At 56.8% G+C, this 23,279-nt stretch overlaps 1 protein-coding gene across 3 annotated transcripts in view; it reads left to right on the top strand.

Annotated features, from left to right (window-relative positions):
• The window catches only part of LOC111157619 (TBC1 domain family member 22A), a 299,219-nt gene that overhangs the window by 109,283 nt on the left and 166,657 nt on the right, over positions 1–23,279 (top strand). For all 3 annotated transcript variants that reach the window (XM_022519197.1, XM_022519195.1, XM_022519194.1), the window contains one exon: positions 9,268–9,382. In XM_022519197.1, the coding sequence (XP_022374905.1) occupies positions 9,268–9,382 (115 nt within the window). The remainder of the gene's footprint in view (positions 1–9,267; positions 9,383–23,279) is intronic.

The raw sequence follows: 23,279 nt of genomic DNA, 5'->3' as shown, positions 1-23,279 counted from the left end.
GTGTGTGCGTGTGTGTGCGTGCGTGTGTGTGTGCCAGTCTTGTTCAGGCTGTGTGCAGAGCTGGAGGACACATCCCCGATCAGGGTGCTTTGTGGGGACACTTGAATTTGGAGGATAACACTGAAGTGCCGAGGTTGCCCCGTGTCCCAGTTCTGGGAGCCTCTGTTTCCCGACCTGGTCCTCCAGCAGCCTTGTAGGAAGAATGTCCTGACTCGCGGGCTGGCCTGTCCCGCCTCCCCCATGGCCCTGCCTTGCGCCCTGCTGGCAGGCTGCACAGGCCTGGGGGCCCTGGTGGTGCCTGTGGTGCCGGCCACGGTGTAGATGCTGGAGGGTGGCTTCCAGCCCTAAGCTGAGCTGCCTTGGCCACGTGGTGGCAGTGCTGTCCTGTCGCCTCCCTGTGCTGACCCCGGGGCAGGGGCTGGACAGGTGCTAGACCAGGGCCCCACGCCCCCTCGGGTTGCTGCTGGCTCGCTCCGCCTGACTCCTGGCTTGGCTCCTCTGGCTTTTGGCCCTTGACTTCGGTGACCTGCTGGCTCCCGCTTTGCCTTGGCGGGACTTCTCGCTAGCTCTGGCCTCTGTCACTCTGGGGAATTGGGCCTGGTCAGTGAAAGGCCTGGCTGTGGCCAGAGTAACCTGTTTTCCTGGCACCTTCCTTAGTAGGGCGCGGGAGCATGGGCAAGAGCTTCTCGTCCTCGGGGTTGCACCAGCGACCTGTTGCACTCGGCGACTGTCCTTCTGAAGAGTCCTCTGACTTCGTTTGTAGTTGAGACCATGTTGGAGTGAGGGCCCTGAGGATGGAGCAGCCAGCAGGAGCGAATGCCAGTGCCCAGTTTGCCCCCAGGCCCATCGCTGGCTGTGAACTCAAGGGAACTGGTGCTTGTACCCCTTAAAGGGTCATGTTGTTGACTTTGAAAACGCCTGCTCGGAAACGGTGATAGGAAAGCCCTTCTGGTGCTTTCTCTTGCCAGCCTGAGCGCAGGAGGTCGGAGGGGGCTTGGTGCGTGCTGTGAACGGGAGCGGCGGGTATCGGGCGCAGGTGAGAAGCCCCCCAGCGTGCATCCCCCCGGGTTGGGAACAGCAGCCCCTTGCCTTACCACTTGCTATCAGTGATGTCTCGTCTCTGGGGAGCTCATTATGATGACAGGCAAATGGAAAAATATTTTCGGGGTAACCCTCAGAGGTCCCGTCCTGATGTGCTCACGGTCATGCTTGCTGTCCTGGTCCGTGGGGCGGGGGCGGGATCTGAGGTGGGGCGCGCTGTCACTTGGGTCTTCACAGACCTCGTTGGGGACGGGGCTGAGGGTCCCTGAGACGGGAGCTGGCAGAGGGAGGCCGTGAGCACCCTGGGACCCCACGGGACAATCTGGGTGGTTCGGGGAGGGAGTTCTGAGCGATGCTGAGCGACTGGGACTCTGACCTGTGTTCGTTGTCGTGACCTCAGACATAGGCAAAGCAAAGTCGGATGATGTGATTTAAGACAAAAGATCCAGGATATAATTGCAGTCAGTGAAGAGAAAAAAATAAAAAGAAAGCAGCCCTCAGCCAGCAACAGCGCGCATCGTTTCTGATGTGGGCCTCGTCCTGCCCATCAGCTCTGCAGCCCGGCCTGTGGTCGCTCCCGGAGCAGCCCCGAGTGGACGGGTCAGTCAGGCTGCTGCTAGATTTAGGGTTGGGACAGGTGTCCTGCAGCAGCCCCATCTCCTGGGGCCACGGGGCTCCTGTCCTGCTCCAGCCCCTGCAGCCAGCCCCCCTGGAAGGCAGCAGGGCCAGGAGCTGGCAGGGGGCCTGGTTGCGGCCGGAGCTGGGGCCCGAGGGACCCGTGGGGCCCTCAGGAGGGGCTGCTGGGATTCTGGCTGCCTGCGCGTCCTGCCGGCCCCCTCCGCCGAGGCCCCTTCGCCCGGCTGCCCTCCGCGGGACACCATCCTCAGCTGGCCGCTCAGGACTTTGTTCCCTCCACGTTCCGGGTTTATGAGCTCCCAGGGTTACCAGGCATTTTCCCTACATGGAAATCCTTTTGACATTATTGCAGTGAATGGGAAGTTCTTTCCTCTGGGGAGTCTAGGCAGGGCTGCCCTGTCACCTCGCGCAGGAGCGGCTCCCGCCCGCCCCCGTGGAGAGAGCGCCGCTGCGGTGCGCGCTGTGGGCGGCGTCTGGCCGAGCCGCAGGCCTAACCGGGCGCATAGGACTGGGGGCGCCCGCCGGGCCAGTGGTGCGGGCCTGGGGCCTGCAGGTGCTCTGGTCGGAGGTGGGGCCACCCATGGCTTCCTGGTGTGTCCCCGGTGTGGCAGGACAGTCTGACAGGATGAAGAGGGGCTGAAGGACATGTAGGCTGGTTACTTACCTTCTCTTCCCCCTTCCTGCCAAAGAAACATCAATCCTGGTTTTTTTCTTGTTTTTGAAATTAATGGCTATTGTTAGAGGGAAATAGTACGTGGGGAGACGAGTGGCGTGGGCACAGCTCCGTGGGACAGCAGGAGCCGAGTGCACACTCGGAGCACGTGTCGGGGCCCAGCGCACGTGAGCCCACTGTGGCCCGCGCAGGCGACTCCGTCGTCGTGGACGCTGGTGAGCAGCTAGCGTGGCGGACATCACTGGGCGCCGCTGTCAAGCGTCCGGCCGGGGCCGGAGGCAGCCTGCAGGCGGCGCGGTCCCCGAGGAGGAAGCGCGGCTGCTTCTCCTGCGGGTGAGGGGCTGGTGCCAACGGGCGGCCGTGGGCGCGTTGCCTTGTGCTCGCCTGGCACCCGCTCCCCATGCCTGGACCTGGACTTGGGGCAGGAGCATCTTCCGACGACGAACATGAGCTCCCCGCGCTCGGGACTGAGTCTTCCCGAGCCCCGCATTGTCCCCTGGCCTCCTGGCCGCGTCCCCCTCTGCTCTCCGTCCCTCCCGCTTCAGCTCCAGCCTTCACAGCTCGCTGGTCACCTCCTCGTCGGGGCTCCCTGGCCCACGGGCTGCCCCCTCCGCTCCCTGGAGTGGAGCGGAGTCTCCGTGGCCCCCAGCCCGCTTCACCTCTTCCCAAGGGGGACCCTGACATCCCCGTGGCTTGGCCTCCGAGGAGCTGGGCCGGGAGCATCATTGAAGGAGAAACAGAAGGGCGATTCGGGTCCACACCCAGGTGTGGTCTGAGATCTCTGTGCAGCGGGAGGGTCCGGGGCCCACTGGTGGCGCAGACCTCGGAGAGCAGAGGTGAGTGGGGGCTCAGAGAGGAGGGTGCAGGTCCCAGATCATTCACGCCTCGCTTCAGCCAGAGAGTTCCAGGGTTTTCCTTGGTGCCAGCTCCGTGCCAGGACAGAGGGCACGGGGTGGACAGGATGCAGGATGACCCTTCCTTGGGCTCACGGGCGAGTGGCTGAGCTACAGGCCCGGAAGGGGCTGATGTCCCGGCTGGGGCGGTCCAGGAGGTTGGCTCTCAGGAGGCGGCGTTGGAGCTACGACCTGATGCTGGAGATCTGGGGCGCTGGGGGTGTGGGAGTGGGGTGCTGCTGACGGAAGGAGCCAGTGTAGATGCCTTGGGGTGGGGACAGAAGCGGCTGGTTTGGTGCAGGAGGACCCAGTGGAGGTGAAGAGGTGGGGAAGGGAGTGGCAGGTCCGGCCCCTTGGAGTCATGGCCAGGAGTTTGCTTTTACCCTCCGGGTCTCCGGCAGCCACTGGTGTCGCGCGGTGTGACCTGCTGTGTGTTACCAGCTCCTCTGCCGCTCTGGGGGGCGTGGGGTGCAGGGTGTGAGCAGGGAGACCAGCCAGGAAACTGTCCCAGAGAACCAGACACGAGATGATAGCCACTAGCTGGTGGTGGTGGAGCCGAGAGAAGGGGCGGGGGTGCCTGTTGTGGGGGGTGCTGTGGTGCTGAGGACATGAGGGAGCCCCAGTTTCTACGGCCTCGAGGCTGGACCCCTGGGGGTGACGACCCACAGGCATGTGTCTCTCTGTCTCTTTTTTTTCTTTCCTAAAGATTTTATTTATTTGTTTGACAGAGACGGCGAGAGCAGGAACACGAGCAGGGGGAGTGGGAGAGGGAGAAGCAGGCTTCCCGCTGAGCAGGGAGCCCCACGTGGGGCTCGATACCACGACCATCTCTTTAGGGGCAGAGCCTGATTTGCCTCCGTCGTCACAAACCTCCGTGGCTGGCTGTGCTCTTTTGATGCTTTAGCCCGCCTGTCTTGTTAGAAGCCATTTTTGGGGCACCTGGGGTGGGGGGGTCAGTCGGTCAAGCATCTGCCTTCAGGTCAGGTCATGATCCCGGGGTCCTGGGATCGAGCCCCGCATCGGGCTCCCTGCTCAGCGGGGAGCCTGCTTCTCCCTCTGCCTCTCCCGCCTGCTCTGCCTGCTGCTCCCCCCCCTTGTGCACCACGCTCGCTCTCTCTGATAAGTAAATACAATTTTTAAAAAATGCCATTTTTGTTTATGCTTGAACCCCTTGTCCCTTTATTTACATGTTACTGGGATTAAAGCCTTAAAAGTATAATTTTCAGATTTTCAAGAGCGATCAAGTAGAGTTAAATTTAAATAATTGGAACTACCTGACGGATAGCTCCTTAATTAAAGGGAAATCTGAACTCTGAACGTTCTCCCAAGGTCCCGTAGACGCAAGGCACTCTGCGGCTGTGAGCGTGCGGGCCGGCCTGTGCTTCTGGAAGCCCTGCGCGGGGCCCTGATGCAGGCCCAGTAGGTCATCACTGGGTCGCTGGCCCCTTTACACACGGCTTTGCAAGCACATGCGCGGTCTCTTTGGGACCGAAAAGGCTCAGCTGCCCCTCCTGCCGCCTTGCTCAGTCCTGTTTGCCAGATGCGTTTGCCCCCAGTGCTTCCGTCAGTTTCCCCAGGTAGTGTCCCACGGAGCCTGGTCCATCTCAGGACGAGAGCGCTCTGTCAAGAAAGCTTTGGGACTGTGTCAGGAGCCCCGGCCAGCAGGTCTCCCCTGCTGCTGTCTCAGAGCTGCTGTGGCCTCTGGGCCCAGCAGTCGCTCCACTTGTCTGCATGGGCACTGGCCGCACTGAGAAGACCCACGTCCCCTCCGCATTCCTGCCGCATGGGGCCGGCTTGGTCAGCTCGCCAGCTTTCTGTGCTGGGAGCACCAAGGGAAAGCCTGCGTTCCTGCTTGTAGTGGGGTTGGGGGGTGGTGGTGTGTGTGTGTGTGTGTGTGTGTGTGTGTGTGTGTGTGATAGAGGGAGAGAACGCGATAGCCAAGTGCTCTGAAAGTCTGGGGCGTAGTTAAAGGGTGGGAGGGCTCCACGGCTGATATGCCGTGAGTTTGCAAAGCAGGAAAGGAAACTTCTGGGCCCTGAGCTCCAACTTTTCCTCCAGCGCACGTATACACACACACGCGCACACACACGGACCACACACCAGCCCCCCCACACACGTACCACATATCTGTGTGTACACACACCTCATGCCTGCGCACACACAGATACGCACACACCACACACCTGCCCGCACACCTCCCATGCATCTGTGTACATGCACGTGTGCACACCGGGCCCTGCTGGGTCTCGCGCAGGCGAACCGGTTAGACGCAGCTAGCTCCCCAGAGCTCATCCCCGTTACTGTTTCCTTCTTACTGCATATCTGTCACTTTTTGGCATTCCGTCCTTTTTGATTTACACATGAAAACACTCTTGTGGACTATAGCAGACCAGTGGTGGCATTCTGTAGTCCTTACGAGACCCCCGTTTAGTCGGACACCAGCACAGACTCCCAGCTCCGCTGCTCCCAGTAAATTGCTTACCCCACCGTGCTGGAGTTTCTTCATCTGTGTGAATCACTGTTTCTGTGTAATGACATCGCTGCAAACCTAACAAACAACACACACTTACCGTGTTCGTTGTCTTGCAGTTTCTGCGGGTCAGGCGTCTGGGCGTGTCTCAGCTCATGATCTCCCCAAGTGGCAGTCGGGCGTGGTCTGGGCTGCAGACTCACCCGAGACTTGACTGGGGAAGGATCCACGTGCAGACCCACGTGGTTGCTGGCAGGACTTGGTGGCCGGTAGGCTGTGGAGGTGGGGCCTGGGTTCCCCGCTGCCTCTCGGCGGCCCTTAGGTCCTCGGCACATGGCCCTTTCCGTGTGCAGCTCACGGGGTGGTAGCCTGTGTCCTGGAAGCCAGCAGGGAGAGCGTCTCCTGGCAGGACGGGTGTCGTCTTATGTGACAGAGTCGTGCACATCCTGTCCCCTGTGCGAAGCAGGTTGTAGGGCGTGTCACACTCTGGGAAGGGACCACAGGAGTGTGTACACCAGAAGGTGGGAGGTGGGGCACAGAGCCATCTCGGGGCTTGTCTGCCGCATCATCTGACGATGGGGTAGTAATCGTACTGGCCTCAACATCTAGAGGAGGACGAGCCAAGGAGCCAACACATCTAGAGGAGGTGGTGAGGCCAACAGCATCTTATCAATGTTAGCAGCTGTTGTGTGATCACACGAGCGCTGTCGTTACTGGGGTTAGGTTGCTTACTGAAGCCCACGTTTGCACCATGGAATCCAGGGCTGTCCCCAGTGACTCCCTCCTGCCGTCAAGCCACCCCTCCATCTCTCCTTTGTCCTCAGGGGCTTCCAGAATGCAGTGTGTACCACTGTGGAGCCCTTCCATCCACGTGTTTGCGGGGCTGACGCTTCTGCTTTGTTCCCAGCCCTCCTCAGGCCTGGTTGTCATGTGGCGACCGCAGACGTCCTTGCTGCCCGCGTCGGGTCCCCGACCTGCAGGGCGCTGCCGATGGTGCCCCCTTGCAGCATGAGGGTGTCTGTTGTGGTGCCCTGCTCCCCTTCCAGCCTGGGAGCTGCTTTCAGAGCAGACTGACCCCGTCTCTGGATGCCCTGCTGCCCTGTCTTGAGGGGAGCCCTGTGTAGGGGACATGGGCCATGTGAGCAGTGGCCCAAAGCGTGGCCCGATCCCATCCCTGGGTGCTCCCGGGGCCATCTGAGCATCGCCCTGTGCCAGGGAAGCAGGCTGTGCTGGGACCAGAAGGAGCCAGACTCTACAAGAGAGGCTCGGGCCACACAGGTGGATCCCCGTCTCTTGGCCGATTGTGTCCCTGCGGGTCTCAGGTGGGGGGCCTGCCCCGGGAGCGGACGGTGGGAATGCTTCTCCACTATCAGGCTTGCCTGCTCTTGGCCACGTGGTGACTGAGCATGCCTGCGAGTGAGTCCCCCACCTTGCTGGCTGTCTTTGCTAGAACTTTCTAGTGTGGGATAGAAGTCTGCCAGGAGCTGTACACATGCTTCAGGCTGTCCTTGGTGAGATGCTCCGCTGACTTCCGTGGCTCTGCACTGCTCTGTGTGCTGAGCTGTCACGAGTCTGTCCTGCCTGGCGCTGCTCCTGCTCGGCCTCCGGCAGCCTTGTCCTGCCTGCTCTCTGCCGCCGGTGCGGTCTCAGCGCTGACCGTGCCCTTGCTTCCCTGGCCGGCCTCCACCCTGCGCACGGCGAGGAAAGGCCACGTGCAGTTAGGACACTGTTTTGGGCCTTGCTCGTGTCCAGGTGCCCGGGCAAGGCCATGACTGCTGCGTGACTGCCCAGGGGCTGGGGTGGGGGTGACTGGGGTCTCTGAGAGGGGTCCTCTCCCCCATGGACCCTGCATCCCTGTCTGACCACTGGGCCACTGCCCTGGCGGGTCATCAGAATGAGGGCACTTGACGTGGTGGCGCCGTGCCAGCCCTGTGGCGTCTGCACAAGAGAAATGGCAGATGGGCCACATGTTGAGTGGTTTTGGTTTTTTGCTCGTTTGAATGTTCTTGCTAGTTGTCGCTAGAACGCGGTTGTAAAAGGAGACACGTGTATGGACGTATGCGTGAACGCCTGACTCATTCAGCAGGGGTGTAGCAGCTGCCCCGCTGGGACAGGCTCTGTGCCAAGGTGCCCCGGCCTACGTGGTGGTTACTGGTACTTGTTGGGAGCAGCAGCGGGTGGGGTACTCTGGCGGGCACAGGCTGGGGGCCTGGATTCTAGGGCTGGTGCTGTCCCCCATTGACCGTGGACCCTGCGTTAAGAGACTTCCCCATCTAGACCCTGGGGCCCCCGCTGCAGAGCTGGGTGGGTGCGGATTTGGGGCTGCACGCCACAAGCTCGGCGAGATTTGGGAGGGAGGGCAGTGCAGGGAGGGGCTGACCTGCTCGGAGACACTGTCGCACAGTCAGCCCTGCAGGCTGGACTTGTTTGGAAATGAGGCAATTCACGCTCTGTTTGGGCATCTGCTCCTTGAGCCTTCTTAGCCTGAGGCCCAGGTCAGCAGTGAGGGTCTCGTAAGGAGAGAGCAGCCTGAGGCATTGCTGTGTCCGTGGCCTGGGTGATGGAGCGGCTGGTGGGAATGGCGCTGCAGTAGGTCACCTGGCTGGCGATGACTGTGCAGTGACTAAAACATCTACTAAAACACCAAACCAACCAAGCGCATGGGTACAGAGAGCAGACTGGTGGCTGATAGAGGTGGGGGTGGCTGTGGGTGAAGTGGTGGGGGGGTCAACAGAAAGGAAGTCAGAGGATGTAGTGTGTGGTGTGCCAGCGTGTCTCAAAGTTGCTAAGAGATCTTCAAAGTCCTCATCGTGAGAAAAGAAATTTATAGCTGTATGGTGACAGGTGTTAATTAGACTTACATATATTACAGAAGATCATTTTTGTAGTATATTCCAGATCGAGTTACTATTCAAATATTATACACCTGCAACTAATGGAATGTTAATGTCGGTTCTGCCTCATTGAAAACAATCTGTTTCCCGTACAAGGGATATTCAGAGCATCTTTTCCTGTATCACCCCCCCGCCCTACACCGTTCCCTGACCCCAGCCCCCTCCCCCCACCATGCTGCCTGCCTTCTCTCCATTCACCCATCTGTCCGTGCGTGCGCCTGCCCGTGCACCTGCCCACGCGCCTGCCGGGCCCTCTGCTCTCCCGTCCCTCCACGTGGAGGGAGTACGCACCCAGAGATCAGTGCCGAGGCCAGTGCTGCTTGACCGCCTGACCAAGTCCCGGGCAGCCGTGTGCAGTCTCTGCCCGCAGGGCCCAGGGGAGCCCAGTGTGGCTTCTCTGGGGGCCAGCTCGTGTGGCAGGGCTGAGCCCGGGGCTCAGGGAGACACTGCAGCTGCTTCTAAGTCAGTAAGAAGTTCAGATAATGGGAATTTTATGAAAAAATTAAGTAGCTATTAATACTTGTTTACAGTTTTACTTTGAATAGTGGAGACAGTGAAAAATGTTGGTTGTGTGAATGTATTTTGAGGGAAAGAATGCATACGTGTTAAAGTTTCTGACGTGTTTACTCTCGCTTTAACACCTGTTCAATTTTCTTGCAGATTTTTGAAAGGATATTGTTTATATGGGCGATACGTCACCCTGCCAGTGGATATGTTCAGGGGATTAATGACCTTGTCACTCCTTTCTTTGTAGTCTTCATGTGCGAACACATAGGTAAGACCATATCATGATGTTTTTTTTCTCGCAGACTTTGAATGTGAACTTTGGTGGCCTTGCTGCGTTACTATGCACCAATGTTGAAAGGTGCCATTGAGTTAAATGTTGTAATGACAACTAAAAATAGAGAAAAATAGTTTTCTCATTGATGCCAGCTTTAAAAAATGTCTGTAAATTCACGTGTTGAACTGCCAAAGAGGACATGAAGACGTGGTTTCTCTTCTGTCTTCTTTGTGATAACACACGAGCGGTGTGGTTTTGCTGTGACGACCAGCAGATCACTGGAGCCCTGGGGGTGGGTTTGGGTGGATCGGGTCAAGGTGATGGAGCGTTAGTTGAAAGTTCTGCTGACAAGCTAAAACCCGAGCCCTCTCTGACTGCCTTCTGCAGCTCGCTGTCTCCTTCCCACCTCGGATATATGAGCAGCAGCTCATCCTATGGGAATGTTAATTGCCAGCAACATAATTGGTTTAACGGAGACTTCGGTTGGGCCTCGCGGTCTCTCTCTGAGGGCTGTGTATTTCTTCCCATTTAGTTACAGCAGTCAACCGTAATAGCACCGTACCTGTTATGAACACATGTTAAGTTTTAGAAAAATTCTGAAAATATAAGGGTGGGATCTACTTTTTAATTTATTTGTGGATAAAAAGTAAATAACCAAAGGAGGGATTTGCTGTTTGCGTGTAGCATTTTTATTAAAACCCGATTTTAATTTGTCTTCCGTGAACCTTCCCGACTTGATATTTGTTTGTTTTTATGAGATTGTGTCTCCAGCCGCTTCCGTTTCCCATCCTGGGTGCCGTCCGGGGGAGGAGGTTTGGCCGGGACCGATGACCCTCCGAGGACGAGAACATGCCCATTCAGTGCGTTTTGTCACAGCCCTTCACGCTGTTTGCGCTGCTGATTTCAGAGGAGGTCTTCCAATGCTAATCAACTGACGAGGACCACCGTGTCCCCCCCAATCAGCTCTTATGTGCGGGGCAGGGGGAGGGGCGGGCGCTCTCGCCTTTCTGCTGCTTCCTCCCACGCTTGACAGATAATGAAAATGTTCTTAATGATCCTAGAACAGTAGGACCTGTCAGTAGACTTCAGGGTTGTTAATTGAAAGAAGAAGTTCAGCTGAGATGTGATTAGAGAATTGATATTCCATGTTAAATAGACCCTTTAATTAATGTGGTAAGTAAGTTTGTCTTAAGTACTTTACCACCAGCTCGTGTCGGAAGACCTGAGCCATCCTTACTGCATTGGCCTGAGTTGTCGGCGAGGCGGGGTGAAGGGGCTGGGCCGTGGGGTCATTGTCCAGAAGAGAGGAGGACCGGAGGGGGTGGGATCTGTTCTCTCTCCCTGCCTCCCTGTGGCCCCCCACACACGTGTGCACACGCACATGTACTGGGACATGTCTGCTCACATTCACGCATGCACCAGGACACACGTGTGCATTGAGTGGGTGTGCCGGGGGTTTGGGGACATTTGTACGAAACACACTGTTTATTTCAGGCAATTGGCGGTGTCATGAAGTGGACATACTTGCTTTTCGTCCTTCAGAGACCGCTGGTGGCGTGCGCTTTTCCAGCTCTTGCCGTCCAGGCTCGGGCGTGTACACGTGTTGGTGCCAGTCCACCCCTCCTTCACCTTGGGAAGCCTCAGGTCTGTGGAAGTGGTCTGGAGCCCCACCCGCCTGCCCCCGGGCAGAAGTGTGGTCATCCACGCTGATCTTTGGGGGCGTGCGCTGGGATGCCGGTCTTGGGCAGAGTGCCGGGGCGTGGAGAACACGTCGGTTCAGGTCACCCCGTGTGGAGCGGGCACCTCCTGGCCCCCCGGAGGCGAGCGAGCAAGTCTGGGTCCTGCCCCCTCGAGCTCGTGCTTACAGCAGGAAGACAGACTTGAAACCGGTCATGAAGAACGTGAACGGAAACAGACATTCGTGTTACCTGGAGGTGTGTGGGGAGCGTGACAGTGAGCCCGGGCGAGGGTTTGGAGGAGCCTTTCTGGGGCCGGCTGCCCGCTGTGGTTAGGATGGGCGCGTCGCTGCAGGGAGCGGCGGGAGTGCGGCTGCGGGGCTGCAGGAAGTGCTGTGACGCCGGGCGCAGTGACGAGGGAGGACGGTCCCCATGGGGTGAGACCCCGCGGGCACTCGGCCGCGTCTGCTGGGCGTGTGTCCAGCCGTGTGGGCCGCGGCTGTGGAGACGGGAGGCACTGCGTGGAGGCTCAGAGGCGCGGGCACACGTGTCGGCAGCCGCGGGCCGAGGGTGTTCTGGTTTGCTGGGTTTGTAAGCGGGTAAACGCCAGATGCTTGGCCTCCCGAAGGTCTGGAGGATGCAGTTTCTTCGTCCCCCACCCTGTAGTTACTGTTACTGCCTGACAAATCGTTCCCCCGAGATAGAGCTGACCCACGTAAAAGTCACCCGCCGCGAGGGAGACGTTCAGGGGCAGTCGGGGTGTTCTCACGGTGGCCGTTGCCCAAATTTCAGGAGCTTCTCACCGTCCTGAAAAGCACTCCTGCCCCACAGTGGCCCGCGGCCCTTCCCCGTCCGCCCGCCCTGCACAACCACACCTCGGCTCCGTCTCCTGGGCTGCCTCTTGGCCATCTCTTGGAAATGGCATCAAATGGTGGGGGGTCTTTGGAGACCGGCTGCTCTCGTTGGCACGTTCAAGGTCTGTACGGGCAGCAGGTGCCGGCACCGCAGTCCCTGTGGCCGGGCGGCCTCTCGCTGCATGGCTACGGCACACTGTGCCCCTCCTCAGAGCCCTAAGTGGACGTTTGGTTCTCTCTGCTCTGGTTATCACGCGCGCTGCTGCTGTGAGCCCCTGCGTGCTGGTGTAGACGCCCGTGTTTTCGTCCCTCTGGGCATCTGTGTACCCAGCAGTCAGATGTCAGCCACGGCTCTACTGATGTTCCCGCCAGCGGCCCGGGAGGGTCCCCATGGGTCCACAGCCTTGCCCACAGCATGTACTACGGCTTCGTATTTCTCAAAGGTGGTGGGAGTTACAGGCGTCCCTCCTGACCTGTGAGTCCTGTGACTCACTTCCGCCTCGCCACCGTGCCACCGTGTTGTCTCCCTCCTCCTCTCCTGGTAGCCCCGTCAGTTTCTGCTCCTCGAAGCAGCAGCCGTGTCTCCCGTGTGCGTATGCTCAGCTCAGACTGGAAGCTCGGCAGACCCCATGTTGAGCCAGGTCCCCGCAGGGTTTCGGTGTGTGTTGTGTGGTTAGAACGCACGCTTTTCAGCGTGTGAGTGCTCAGTGTAGTGGAGCTGGGAAGTGGAGGCAGCGTGGCGGAGAGCCAGAGCCTTGACCTTGACAGCTACGCTGTTGACAAGGGGAGCCTGGGTTTATGTCTCTTGGCAGCCACGCAGGGAGAGCTGGGGAAGGAGCTCCCCCTCTCTCCATCCCTGCACTCACTCTTCCCATCTGAGGGGAGCTGCTTAGCTTGGGGGGGGGGGGCGTGTCTTGCATCTGCCTGGGCCCATTGCCCAGGTGGAGTCATGGTGTTGGTGTTGCCTGTTCCGGTGCCTTCCCGTGGTGGGCCCTCCTCCGTGCCTCCTGCTGCTTGTGCCAGGCCTGGAGCAAGCCGGACCTCTTCTCCGGGCTGCTGGCTGGAAGCAGACTTGGCTCTGGTCTCTTCCTTCCCAGGCTCTGGTTGGCATGTGGGTCCCAGTGGCCCGTCTGGCCTTGAGCCTGAGCTGAGTTTTCCCACCTGTCCTCTGTGTCAGGCCCTGTCGGTGGCTCGTTCCTGTCCTGTACGTGTCCTGGCAGGCAGGCGCAGGATGGGGCCAGGCCCGCGTCGGCCCTCCCGGGTACCTGCTACTGGGTATAGTTCCTCTTTTCTCTTTTCTTTGTGCGTTGTAATTACTTACTTGAGGGCACATTATGTATAAAATTCTGTGTTGTGCTTTCTTCCCGCTTAACCTTATAACAAGCTTTCCCCTATATCATTAGGAACTCTTTGTAAAGATCGTTTCTACCTCCTGCACATAATATTCCATTGAGATAATATAGCATAATTCATGAAACCCTTCTACTGTTGTTGGATTTTTTTTTTAAGGCTTTTTCCCTCCAGGCATGGTGTAATTTTAAAGTAAAGACTGTATTTTCCAAGTGGCAACTGTCATATTCCTTTTATCAGTGTTAAATTTGATTTAGAATTAAGAACCATTTCCTTATGTTGCGTTGCACAATTTAAGCAGAGAATTACGTTTTAGTTTTAAATATTTTCAGCAGAGTGAAAACCAAAGCAGCGTCCCCCAGCCCCCATCTTCTGTGCTATTAAATTTAGAAACGGTTCTGGTGGAGCACTTGGGAGGGACGCCTCAGGCTCACGGTGTGTGGCCTCAGGCTGACCGCGTGTGGGCTGGGCCTGTGGGAGAAATGGCCGGGACGGCGAGGGGTTTTTTGTCCATTGGTTCTGTTTATCAGCATGTGTAGGCTCCGATCTGCTTGCTTTGGGTGTTATTTTCTCTCAAGATAAATTACTGTCGACAGCAAATACGGAAAGGAACTGGAATAAACAATGTATTTACTTAAGAAAATTAAGAATGTGCAATTTTTTTTCCTGTATGTGAGTCAGAATCTCACAGGTACGGGTTGTCTTTCAGTACGTCAGCTTTGCTCCGAGAAGACGGCATTCGCTCCGTGCAGCCTGGGCTTGCGGCGCTGAGGTTAGCGCAGGAGCCCAGGGAGTCCGTTCCCACCGCCAGGCGGGCCGCGTGGGGGAAGGCACGTGGGGGATTTGTGAGCCACCAAAGGGGAGCCGTGTGGTCATTCTTCCCCGTTTCCACTCTGGGAGTATAAATTGGGCTCTGGTGACAGCGGGGGAGGGAGGGGCTGCTGCCGCTGGTGAGTTCATTTCAGAATTTGGGGCCTTCACTTCCCTGTTTGCGTTGAAGTCTTGTCTCGTTGCGTTTCGTTTTCTCCACGGGCCACACGAACCGGAGCTGCGGCTCGGAGCCTCTCCTGCGTGGCTTCCGTCGTGCTCGTCACGGCGCAGGTGCCTTGTGGTCCTGCGTTGTTCGCCCAGAGCGTCTGTAAACAGGGTGTTCGTGTGGACGTTCTGGTTCCACGTGGGAACACAGAGGGCAGAGGGCCCTGGGGACTGGGGTGTTAGAGCCTGAGACGGGAGGGCTTGCTGGCTTTGCAGCCCCCGCAGGGACAGTAAGGTGCCACGTCCTTGCAGAGCTGGTGACTCACATGGAGTCCTGTTTTCCATTTAAAAACACGTTGATAATGCAAGTAACGGACTAATTGTTAAATCTAGAAAACTCAGTGACAGTGTGAGTCCGCGTCTCAGAAGCTGTCACTGGCTTGTTTTTGTTAATTTCCTTCTGGCCTTTGTGTCAGTGTCCTTTTTTTTTTTTTTTTAACATGGTGGCAATTATGTTATGCACATTTTTTTTTTAAAAGATTTTATTTATTTATTTGACAGAGAGAAATCACAAGTAGGCAGAGAGGCAGGCAGAGAGAGAGGAGGAAGCAGGCTCCCTGCTGAGCAGAGAGCCCGATGTGGGGCTCGAACCCAGGACCTGGGATCATGACCTGAGCCGAAGGCAGCGGCTTAACCCACTGAGCCACCCAGGTGCCCCTGTTATGCACATTTTAATGTTGCTTTTTGTTTGGTATATAAGCATCTTCCAAAGTCATGAAACTTTTTTTGAAATGTCTTTTTTTTAAGATTTTTAAAAAAATTTATTTATTTGTCAGAGGGAGAGAGGAAGTGAGCACACAAGCAGGCAGAGCGGCAGCAGAGGCAGAGGGAGAAGCATGCTCCCCGCTGAGCAGGGAGCCCAATGCGGGGCTCCATCCCAGGACCCTGGGATCATGACCCGAGCCAAAGGCAGATGCTTAACCGACTGAGCCACCCAGGCGCCCCATGAAATGTCTTTTTGATAAATAATGACACATGACTTCCAGTGATGGGTGGGAAACTGGTCAGAAGGTCAGTGAGCAGCTAGAAAGCAGACTAGGAGACTGACTAGTAGCTAGACCTCATCCATGTGTGGAGCCCGGCACCCAGGAGCAGCAGGACGCATGCCCTTCCCAAGTACGTAGGGAATCGTGTCCGGGATAGACTACGTTGCCGGGCCTCAAGGGGAGCCTCAGCACATTTGAAAGGACGGGGTCATGCAGAGAGTGCTCTCTGACCTCGAGGACACCGAGTTCAGTATCAGTAACAGCAGGAAATGTGAAGGAATTGACAAATGTGTGGAGACAGGCGATGCGTCAGAGAAGAAATCGTAAGGAGAATTAGACGTAACTTTGAGATGATTGAAAATGAAGGCGCGGCACACCCAAACTTGTGGGGTGCGGCCGTGTCTGTGCTCGAGGAGAACCCGCCGTCGTTGGTGACTGTCTTAGAAAGATGATCTCAAATCGTTAACTTGACTCTTTAGGTTTAGAAACTACAAAAAGACCGCCCCGAAGCCAAAACAAACAGAAGGAAGGAAATCGGGACTAGAACAGAAATAAGTGAGATAGAGAGTAGAAAAGCAATAGGGGAAACCAACAAAACCAAAGCTGGTTCTTCAGAAATACCAGCAAAGTGGACAAACTGCAGGTCGGACCATATGGGAAGAAGAGCCTGCCGTCCGCGGGGCCGCGAGGAGCCTTCCAGCTCAGGGAGAGGACGAGCTGACGAAAACAGGAGCCGAGTGTCTGCACAGACGCTTCTCCAGAGAAGGTGTAGAAATGGCCAGCAAGCACGTGAAGAGAGGCGTGATGTCGTTGATCTTTAGGGAACGGAAACCCAACCCCAGTGTGACAGGCCATTTCATACCCTCCGTGGTGGCCGGAATCAGCAAGGACAATAGAAATGTCAACAAGGGTGCGGAGGAAGTGGACGTCTGTGCGTTGTTGAGGGCAGCGTGGGACTGGCGTAGTCCCCGCCCCCGGTGGACAGTGTGGCATTTCACGGGAGAGTTAGACACAGAGTTATTGTGTGAGCGTCCACGGGAGCACCGTTCGCACAGCCCACGGACACGAAAGCCCGCCCAGACGTTAGCGAGCGGACGCCCACGGTAGTGAGGGGGATGCACTCCGGCGGTGTGATGTCACAGAGCTAGAGCAGAGAGTGTGAGGTGCTGACACACCGTTTCACGGGGGGACCCGGGGACCACACGTGACATGAGCTGTGCCACACAGCGTCCACGCGGTGTGGGATCCACGGATACCAGACGTCCGGAACAGGCAAACCTCTACACACAGAATGTAGATTAGTGGTTGCTTGTGTCTTGGGGACTCGGTGGGGTCATGGGGATTGACTTTTAATGGGCACATGGTGGAAAACGTCCTAAAATTAGGAGTGGTAGTGGTTGCGCAGTTTAGCGAACACACCATAAGCCATTTTGTGTGGCTGCGTTGTGTGGCGTTTGAGTTGATGCTCAGTAAAGCTCTTCAGAAAGAAAGGAGAGTTCATGTCTTCGTCTGCGTGGGCGGCAGTGACACAACAGCAGAGTGGTCGCTTCCAGCGGCAGGAAGTGGTCTCAGAGTTCTGGAGGCTGGACGTGGGGCAGTGCGCCAGCGTGGCCGTGCTTGGGCACGGGATGTTCCCCTGCTTGGGAGCCCACGTCCTCTCTCCTCGCCGGGTCCTCACGTGGTGGAGGAGCACGGGGGCTCTGTGGGGCCTGTACAGAGCATGACCCCACTTGCGGGGGCTCCTTCCTAAGCACCTCCCCCAGGCCCCAGCCCCAACACCATCATCTCTGGGGGTCAGGACTCAACGTATGGATTTTGGGGGGGGCATGGAGACATTCAGACCGTCTAGGGCTCTCATTCCAGTGAGAGGAGAGAGCGTAGCTTGGCGGGTTTCTGTTGGTGAACATCTGTGTGGTGTTTACGTTTTCACTGTTACTGGTAATACGTGTGGTGTCTGGAAATAAGTTCTTGATTACATTTTGGACTGTTTCCTTGTCACGCATTCTTAGACGAGGCGTTTCTGCATCATGCTTGTGAGTGTTTCTAAGTCTTGATGACCTTTGTGGGGTATCTTCCGGGAAGATGCTCGAGGGCCTACGCCCGCCAGCCGGCTGAGAGATGGCACATCACTCCTGCCTCGGTGTGTTCCAAACGTTGATTACTAACGGGTCCTTGACATGCCGACTGGAGGCAGGCCCTGCGTCTGTCTGTGTGTTTACACGTGCACTACGTTCGCTAGTAGATATTTTCGTATTTCCGTGTGAGCCTGTTCGACACGGGCCAGAGCTCCAAGCTGTTAAGTGACGTGGAGAATTAATTGGAGAGCCAGGAGCAATTAATACACTCTCCAGTATTGACATTTGAGTGTTCAGCTTGCAAGAATCTTGCTCAGCTGGCCTAATTAGGAACTCAGGAAAGACCAGCGTGTGCGCGTGTGTGCGGGCAGGGGTGTGTAATGAAACTGGGAAGCCAGTGACTACGGTCCTCGTGCTTGGTATGTGCCTGTACTGCAGAAGCACGATGTTTGACCCACGGCCCCTTTGGGTGACTTTGCTCCTGGGTCCCTGAAGCATGCACACGCCCACCGGTCCTCACCCCGGAGGGACAGCCAGCCCTGCAGCCGCACACGGACCCCGTTTCCCGGGTCTGGGTCAGGAATCCCCGTGAGCAGTAGAGCTTTGCAGGGCAGCCTGGGCTCACGGAAGGCTCTGCCACTTACGTTCGAAGAACTTCCTCCTTCCACAGACGGGAGCTCTCCTCGCCTTCTTACGTCTTGCCCTGTTAGAGCCCCTGTTAGGGTCGGAGTCACAGAGTAGGTGTCAGGTGACATGCGCCAGTGATTGTCCTCTTTGCTCTCCGGTGTCCCGACGTGTTTGTGTTGAATCCAAGGTGATCGTGAAAGTCCCGAGGCCACTTCCAGGCCAAGTTACTGCCAGTTTAGTCCCAGTTTCCTAAGCCTGTTCGCACGCACGTGCTTGCATGCGGCCCATCCAGTACTGTGCGTCCCATGGGCCGTTGGCGAGGTGGGGCAGCTCCTCCAGGGCGGGACCCTGGCCTGGGACCCGTGCCCCCACGGATGGCGGACAGCGCTGGAGACCCCGCCCTGCTCGGAGTACTGCGGCGGGGAGGCCGTAGAGGGGTAGGTCTGTGGGCGGTGCCCGGGCTCCCCAGGGCGGCCGCGGCACGCGACAGACTGGCTCACGGTGGGCGCGGTCCTCGGCGCTCTGACACAGCTCGGGCTGGAGGCGCGCTTCTCCCTCTTCCGGGCTCTGGTGTGTCCCACGTTAGTTTTATTTTACCCGTAGAAATGTCACCGGGAGTTTTTTTTAATTGATGGCGTTCAGTTAGGAGATCCTTATGACATCTTCTGTGAGCTGTTGTTTCCTTTGTATTCCCAATTCTGTGCTATAGTTTGGAAAAATCCCTGCTTACAAACTGAAGAATCGTGAAGGAGTACCGCATTCTGACCTTACGAGGTTTCTCTTCTGACTCGTGCGCGGCCGTGTGAGGGGCCCTTGTGCGCTGCCGGGGCCGGAGAGGGCTTGGTTCCCGGGAGAAGGGCACCGTCCTGGGCTCGCTGCATCGATGACCGCACACTTAGAGCCGTCGCCCAGGCCATCCCTGCGGGACCTACTTCATTACTGGGCCGGGAGGCCCTGCGCAGTGACGGGGCTGCCCAAGGCCACCCAGCAGGCCCCCCGGGTCACCAGGGCCGCCACCCTGAACTCATGCCTTGCGGCGGCGTGCTGCTTGTCGGAGCAAAGCAGGAGGTGGACGGGTGCGGACTGCCGTGCGGCGTCGGATTCTGCCCGCCCGTTCCTCCGCACCGACGATCCCGCGCGGTGCTGGCCCTCGGGCGCAGGGTCCCGGTGCGCTTCCCCGTCACGGAGTGGCCGGCTCCCCGGGCGGTGGCGGGAGCGAGGGGACCGTGTGTGTGTCGGCTCCGCGGACTGTTCTTTTGAGGGTGGGCCTTCTCACGTTCCGAGCTGTGTGGCCGTGGTCTTCGTGTACTTTTGTTTTCCCCTTCGTGTTAGGGTTGTTTGGAGAGGGACTGCTGGGACACAGGTGGTTTGGCGGCAGCCGTCCTTCTTCGTTACTTGCATTTCCCCTCCGGACTTTTTAATGTTCTGCCCAAGGCCCGCCCAGCCCCATTCCTGTCTCAGAGCTGTTAGCATCCAGCACCGGGCCCAGCGTGTGGTGCTCCTTCCAGGACCGTTTTTCCAAAAAAACTAGAGTCGGGCATGATGGCAGCCCAGCGTCCCTCGGAGCAGGGAGCAGAGAGGTCGAGTTGAAGGAGAGTCAGGCCCCACACATCGGGTGGGCGTGCGGCGGGCGCGGGAGGCCCGTGGGCCCGTGGCGGGGTCTGCGGGGCGCCGTGTGCCTTCCGCTCTGGGCGCCCGGCGCGGGAGCTCTCGGGGCTCAGCAGTCCTGCAGAACGACTGCGGCGTGAGCGCCCCTCCTCTGCCCCCCGCAGCCCCGGGCCCTGGGCGGCTTTCAGGCCCCCCTTTGATGACCTCCGTCACCAAGCGAGGTCTGCGGACCGGCAGACGAGCAGAGCGTGAGGCGGGCTCGACACCGTGTGGCTCTTCCTGTCGGGCTCGGACAAGGGCTGTCAGGCAGCCGCTCAGGCCGCGGCGGGTCCCCGAGTAAGGAGCAGAGCGTGAGGAGGGGCCCTCACGGCGCTCCTGCGTGTGCAGCCCGCGGAGCTGAACGGCCGTCCCGGGCACTCGCCCGCCCGAGCGGAGAGCGTCTTACCCGCTCTGCCCCTCAGTAACTAGGCTCGACCGAGGGACCATTTAAAGTTTTGTTGACAGGGCGCCTGGGGGCTCAGTGGGTTAAGCGTCTGCCTTGTCCTCAGGTTGGATCCCAGGGTCCTGGGATCGAGTCCCACGTCAGGCTCTCTGCTCACTGGGGGGTCCGCTTCTCCCTGTCCCTCTGCTGCTCCCCCCCCCGCTTGTGTTCTCGTACTTGTGTGTTCTGTATCTCTCACATGAATAAATAAGAAACCTTCAAAAAACAAAGTTTTGTCAGATTCTTTAAGTTTGTGATCATTCTCAAGATTCATATTTACACCTCACGAACATAACGTTGGGTGTTTGGGGGCAGAGGGGCAGGTAGGGTTCTCCGGCAGACCCGTGATCGGGCCTGAGGCTACAGACGTGTTCTTCAGTTTTGGAGAAGGGTGTTGACCTTCTGTAGACCCTCAGGGTCATTTCAGTGCTTTCGTTTTTGAGTTTACTGTTTGAATATTTCAAACTATTTGTAAGATTTGATTGATATTTGATGACTTATTCTTTTCTTCAAAGCTCAGGGAGAAAATCTGCTTATTTTTGAAAAATAGAGTAAAATCCATTCTTATCTTGCAGCTACCATATAGTCCATTGGATCTTTTTATAAATTGGAGATACAGTGTCAGATTTTAATGGTCCTAATTTTTTTTTCTGTATCTTAAAATATTTTGTTAGTTTATCATCCTAGGAATTGTTGTATCATTATCTGATTATTCCTAACTATGGTAAAACCAAGACTAACATGGAGAGTGGAAGAATGAGAGATGGAATGATCCAGAAGAATCGTGTAGTAGTGAAATAAACCGTCCCTTTGTGGGGTCCTTTGGTTTTCTTATCGTGTCTCCCAGGGATTGCATTGTCTGTCAGCACTGTGTGAAAGAAGTCTGGAGTCGTTTTTGTAGTCTTTTTTTTTTTTTTTTTTAAGCTTTCATTGGACATAGAGCATTTGGCATTTTTTCTGTCCCACGGATAATGACGAAGAGGAGAATGGCGGAGGAAGGCCCTCGCCCACTGTTGGGTGAACTGGAAGTTGGGTGCAGAGAGGCAGACGCAGCTGTCTCCACGTCCTGCCGACGTTCAGCTGTCTGTGGCGGGTGTGAGCGCCAGTGCCCGGACCATGGAATTCTCAGCACGTCCAGGAAAGCCGCTCTCTGGTCCAGCCAGTCGTTAGTAGGAAGGACTTCGTCACCTAGTATTTTGTGACAAGTATGAGGACTGTCCTCTCTTGCTGGAAAGATCCGTATTCTGTTATTTTCCATGGCTGATGTGTGTGGGTCAGACTTGGATGGCCGTGACCAGTGCTGAAAGCAGCTGTGTGCTCAAGCTGTGACGGGAAGCTTGAGGAGGAAGCTGTGTCAACGGAGGAGGGTGTGGCCTGTCATCCTGACCGGCCTCCATAAATCAAAAAGTGAAAGTTCTTTGCATTTCCACTCTCTTCTCTTCAACAGAGCTGTCGCCCGCAACAGATTCAAAACTATTGGGTTTTGGGAGCATGTAGGTGGCTCAGTCGGTTGGGTGACTCTCTGGGTTTCGGCTCCGGTCGTGATCTCGGGGTCATGGGGTCAAGCCCGGCGTTGGGCTCCGTGCTTCGTGCAGGGTCTGTTTGGGACTCTGTCCCCCTCCCTCTGTTCCTCCCTGGCTCTCTCTTGCTCACTCTCTCTCAAATAAATAAACACATCTCTAAAAAAAGGTATTGCATTTTGAAAACAACAAGGCAAAACTGTAAGTAGCAGGCAGCTGAAACTTTCTGGAGATGAATTTGAAATTTAGGAATTTGATTGAATTTGAACAAAGCAAGTGAAAGAACCAGAAGTCATGATAAGTGAGGACGTATCAGAGAAGAACTTGACACCTGGAAGCACAGTCGCGTTTCGACGGCGTCGTTGCGGCAGGAAGCACCGTCCTGACAAGTGAGGCGCTGCTGGATAGGAGTCTGTACGTCGTCACCAGTGTTTACGACATGGGTGTTATCCGGCCTCGGCCCTGACACGGGTGAGCCGTGATTTGCTTGCAAGGGCTGTTGTCTGTTTCGAGCCTTTTGTTTCTTCAAAACTAGGAAAATATGGGGGGAAATTCTACTAAGTTTAAAATCATGTTAAAATTTCTAACAAAATTGTCCTTTACGTTTCCTCTTTTCTTAATTCTGTAAATTATTTGTAAAAGGACTTAAAAATACATAAAAATAGAAAGTGTCTATTGGACTCAGATGACAGATGGTGCTTGTTTTCCCTGATATGCTGTGGGTTCTTGCAGTGTCCAGTCTGGAGTCTGTAGGTGGTCCCCGGGGTGTCTGAGAACCTTCTGGAAATGTGGGTGTAGAGTCACTGCTGGTCATTTTCAGATGGGCTCCGGTGGGGGTGGTTGCCCCTGCATTGCCTCTGACGTGGCTCCGGAAGGCTGTGACGACCCCTGGTTCTTACGTCTCAGACAGTGAGTGGCGGGGAGGGCTTGTGGCACCCTCTGGACTTGGGATGCTGCTGGGGACCCTGGCGGCTTTGGAGCGTCTGATGGGGTTGTTGGCCGTAGGGCGGAGCTGGGCGCAGATGTGGGGCCCGCGTGTGCTCTGCAGGTGGCCGCGGACTCTCCAAATTTAAAAGGTGGTGTTGCGGTGAGTTAACTTACAAAACCCGGACCTGGATGTCTGGCCCTTTCTCCTCCTTTATCCCACTCCCTGTCAGAAAAATGAGGCCTTGGAGTTGTTTTGGCAGGAGTGCCCCCTCCTGGTGTGTCGGGCACTGTGCCCGCTGTTGTATGTGGATTCAGTGTGAAAAGGATTCCCTATTCCAGCCGGGAGAACCAGGCTCATTTGGTGGAGAAAGCTGGTCAAGGTCATGGGGCCTTGCAGCAGGTTGGACTCCAGACCTGGGAGAAGTGGGTGGTGCCAGTGTTCTTGTGTCCGTTCCTTTCTCCTTTGGAGGGCGGCCTGCGCCGTGCGCCGTCCACAGTAACGACCAGCAATAGAGCCGTCTCTGCTTTCTTTTCTTTCAGCTTTGTTCTGAGGTGTTTTTCCCGTTGTCCTTTATAAAGATGTCTTACTGACTTCTGAGGGCCCTGCGCATCGCAGCATGACGGGTGTCCTCGGGGAGTCTCGGGGACTCTCTGGTGGGGAACCAGAAGGGGCCACTCTGCTCACTTTCTTCCAGCTGCTTAACTGTGCCGTTCACGTCAGGCGTCTCCGTTTTTGCTTCAGTAATAAGAAT

This window comes from Enhydra lutris, unplaced genomic scaffold, assembly GCF_002288905.1.
Source record: "Enhydra lutris kenyoni isolate GAN:26980312 unplaced genomic scaffold, ASM228890v2 scaffoldscaffold55, whole genome shotgun sequence".
Taxonomy (NCBI): domain Eukaryota; kingdom Metazoa; phylum Chordata; class Mammalia; order Carnivora; family Mustelidae; genus Enhydra; species Enhydra lutris.
This window is presented reverse-complemented; position numbering and strand designations above follow the sequence as displayed.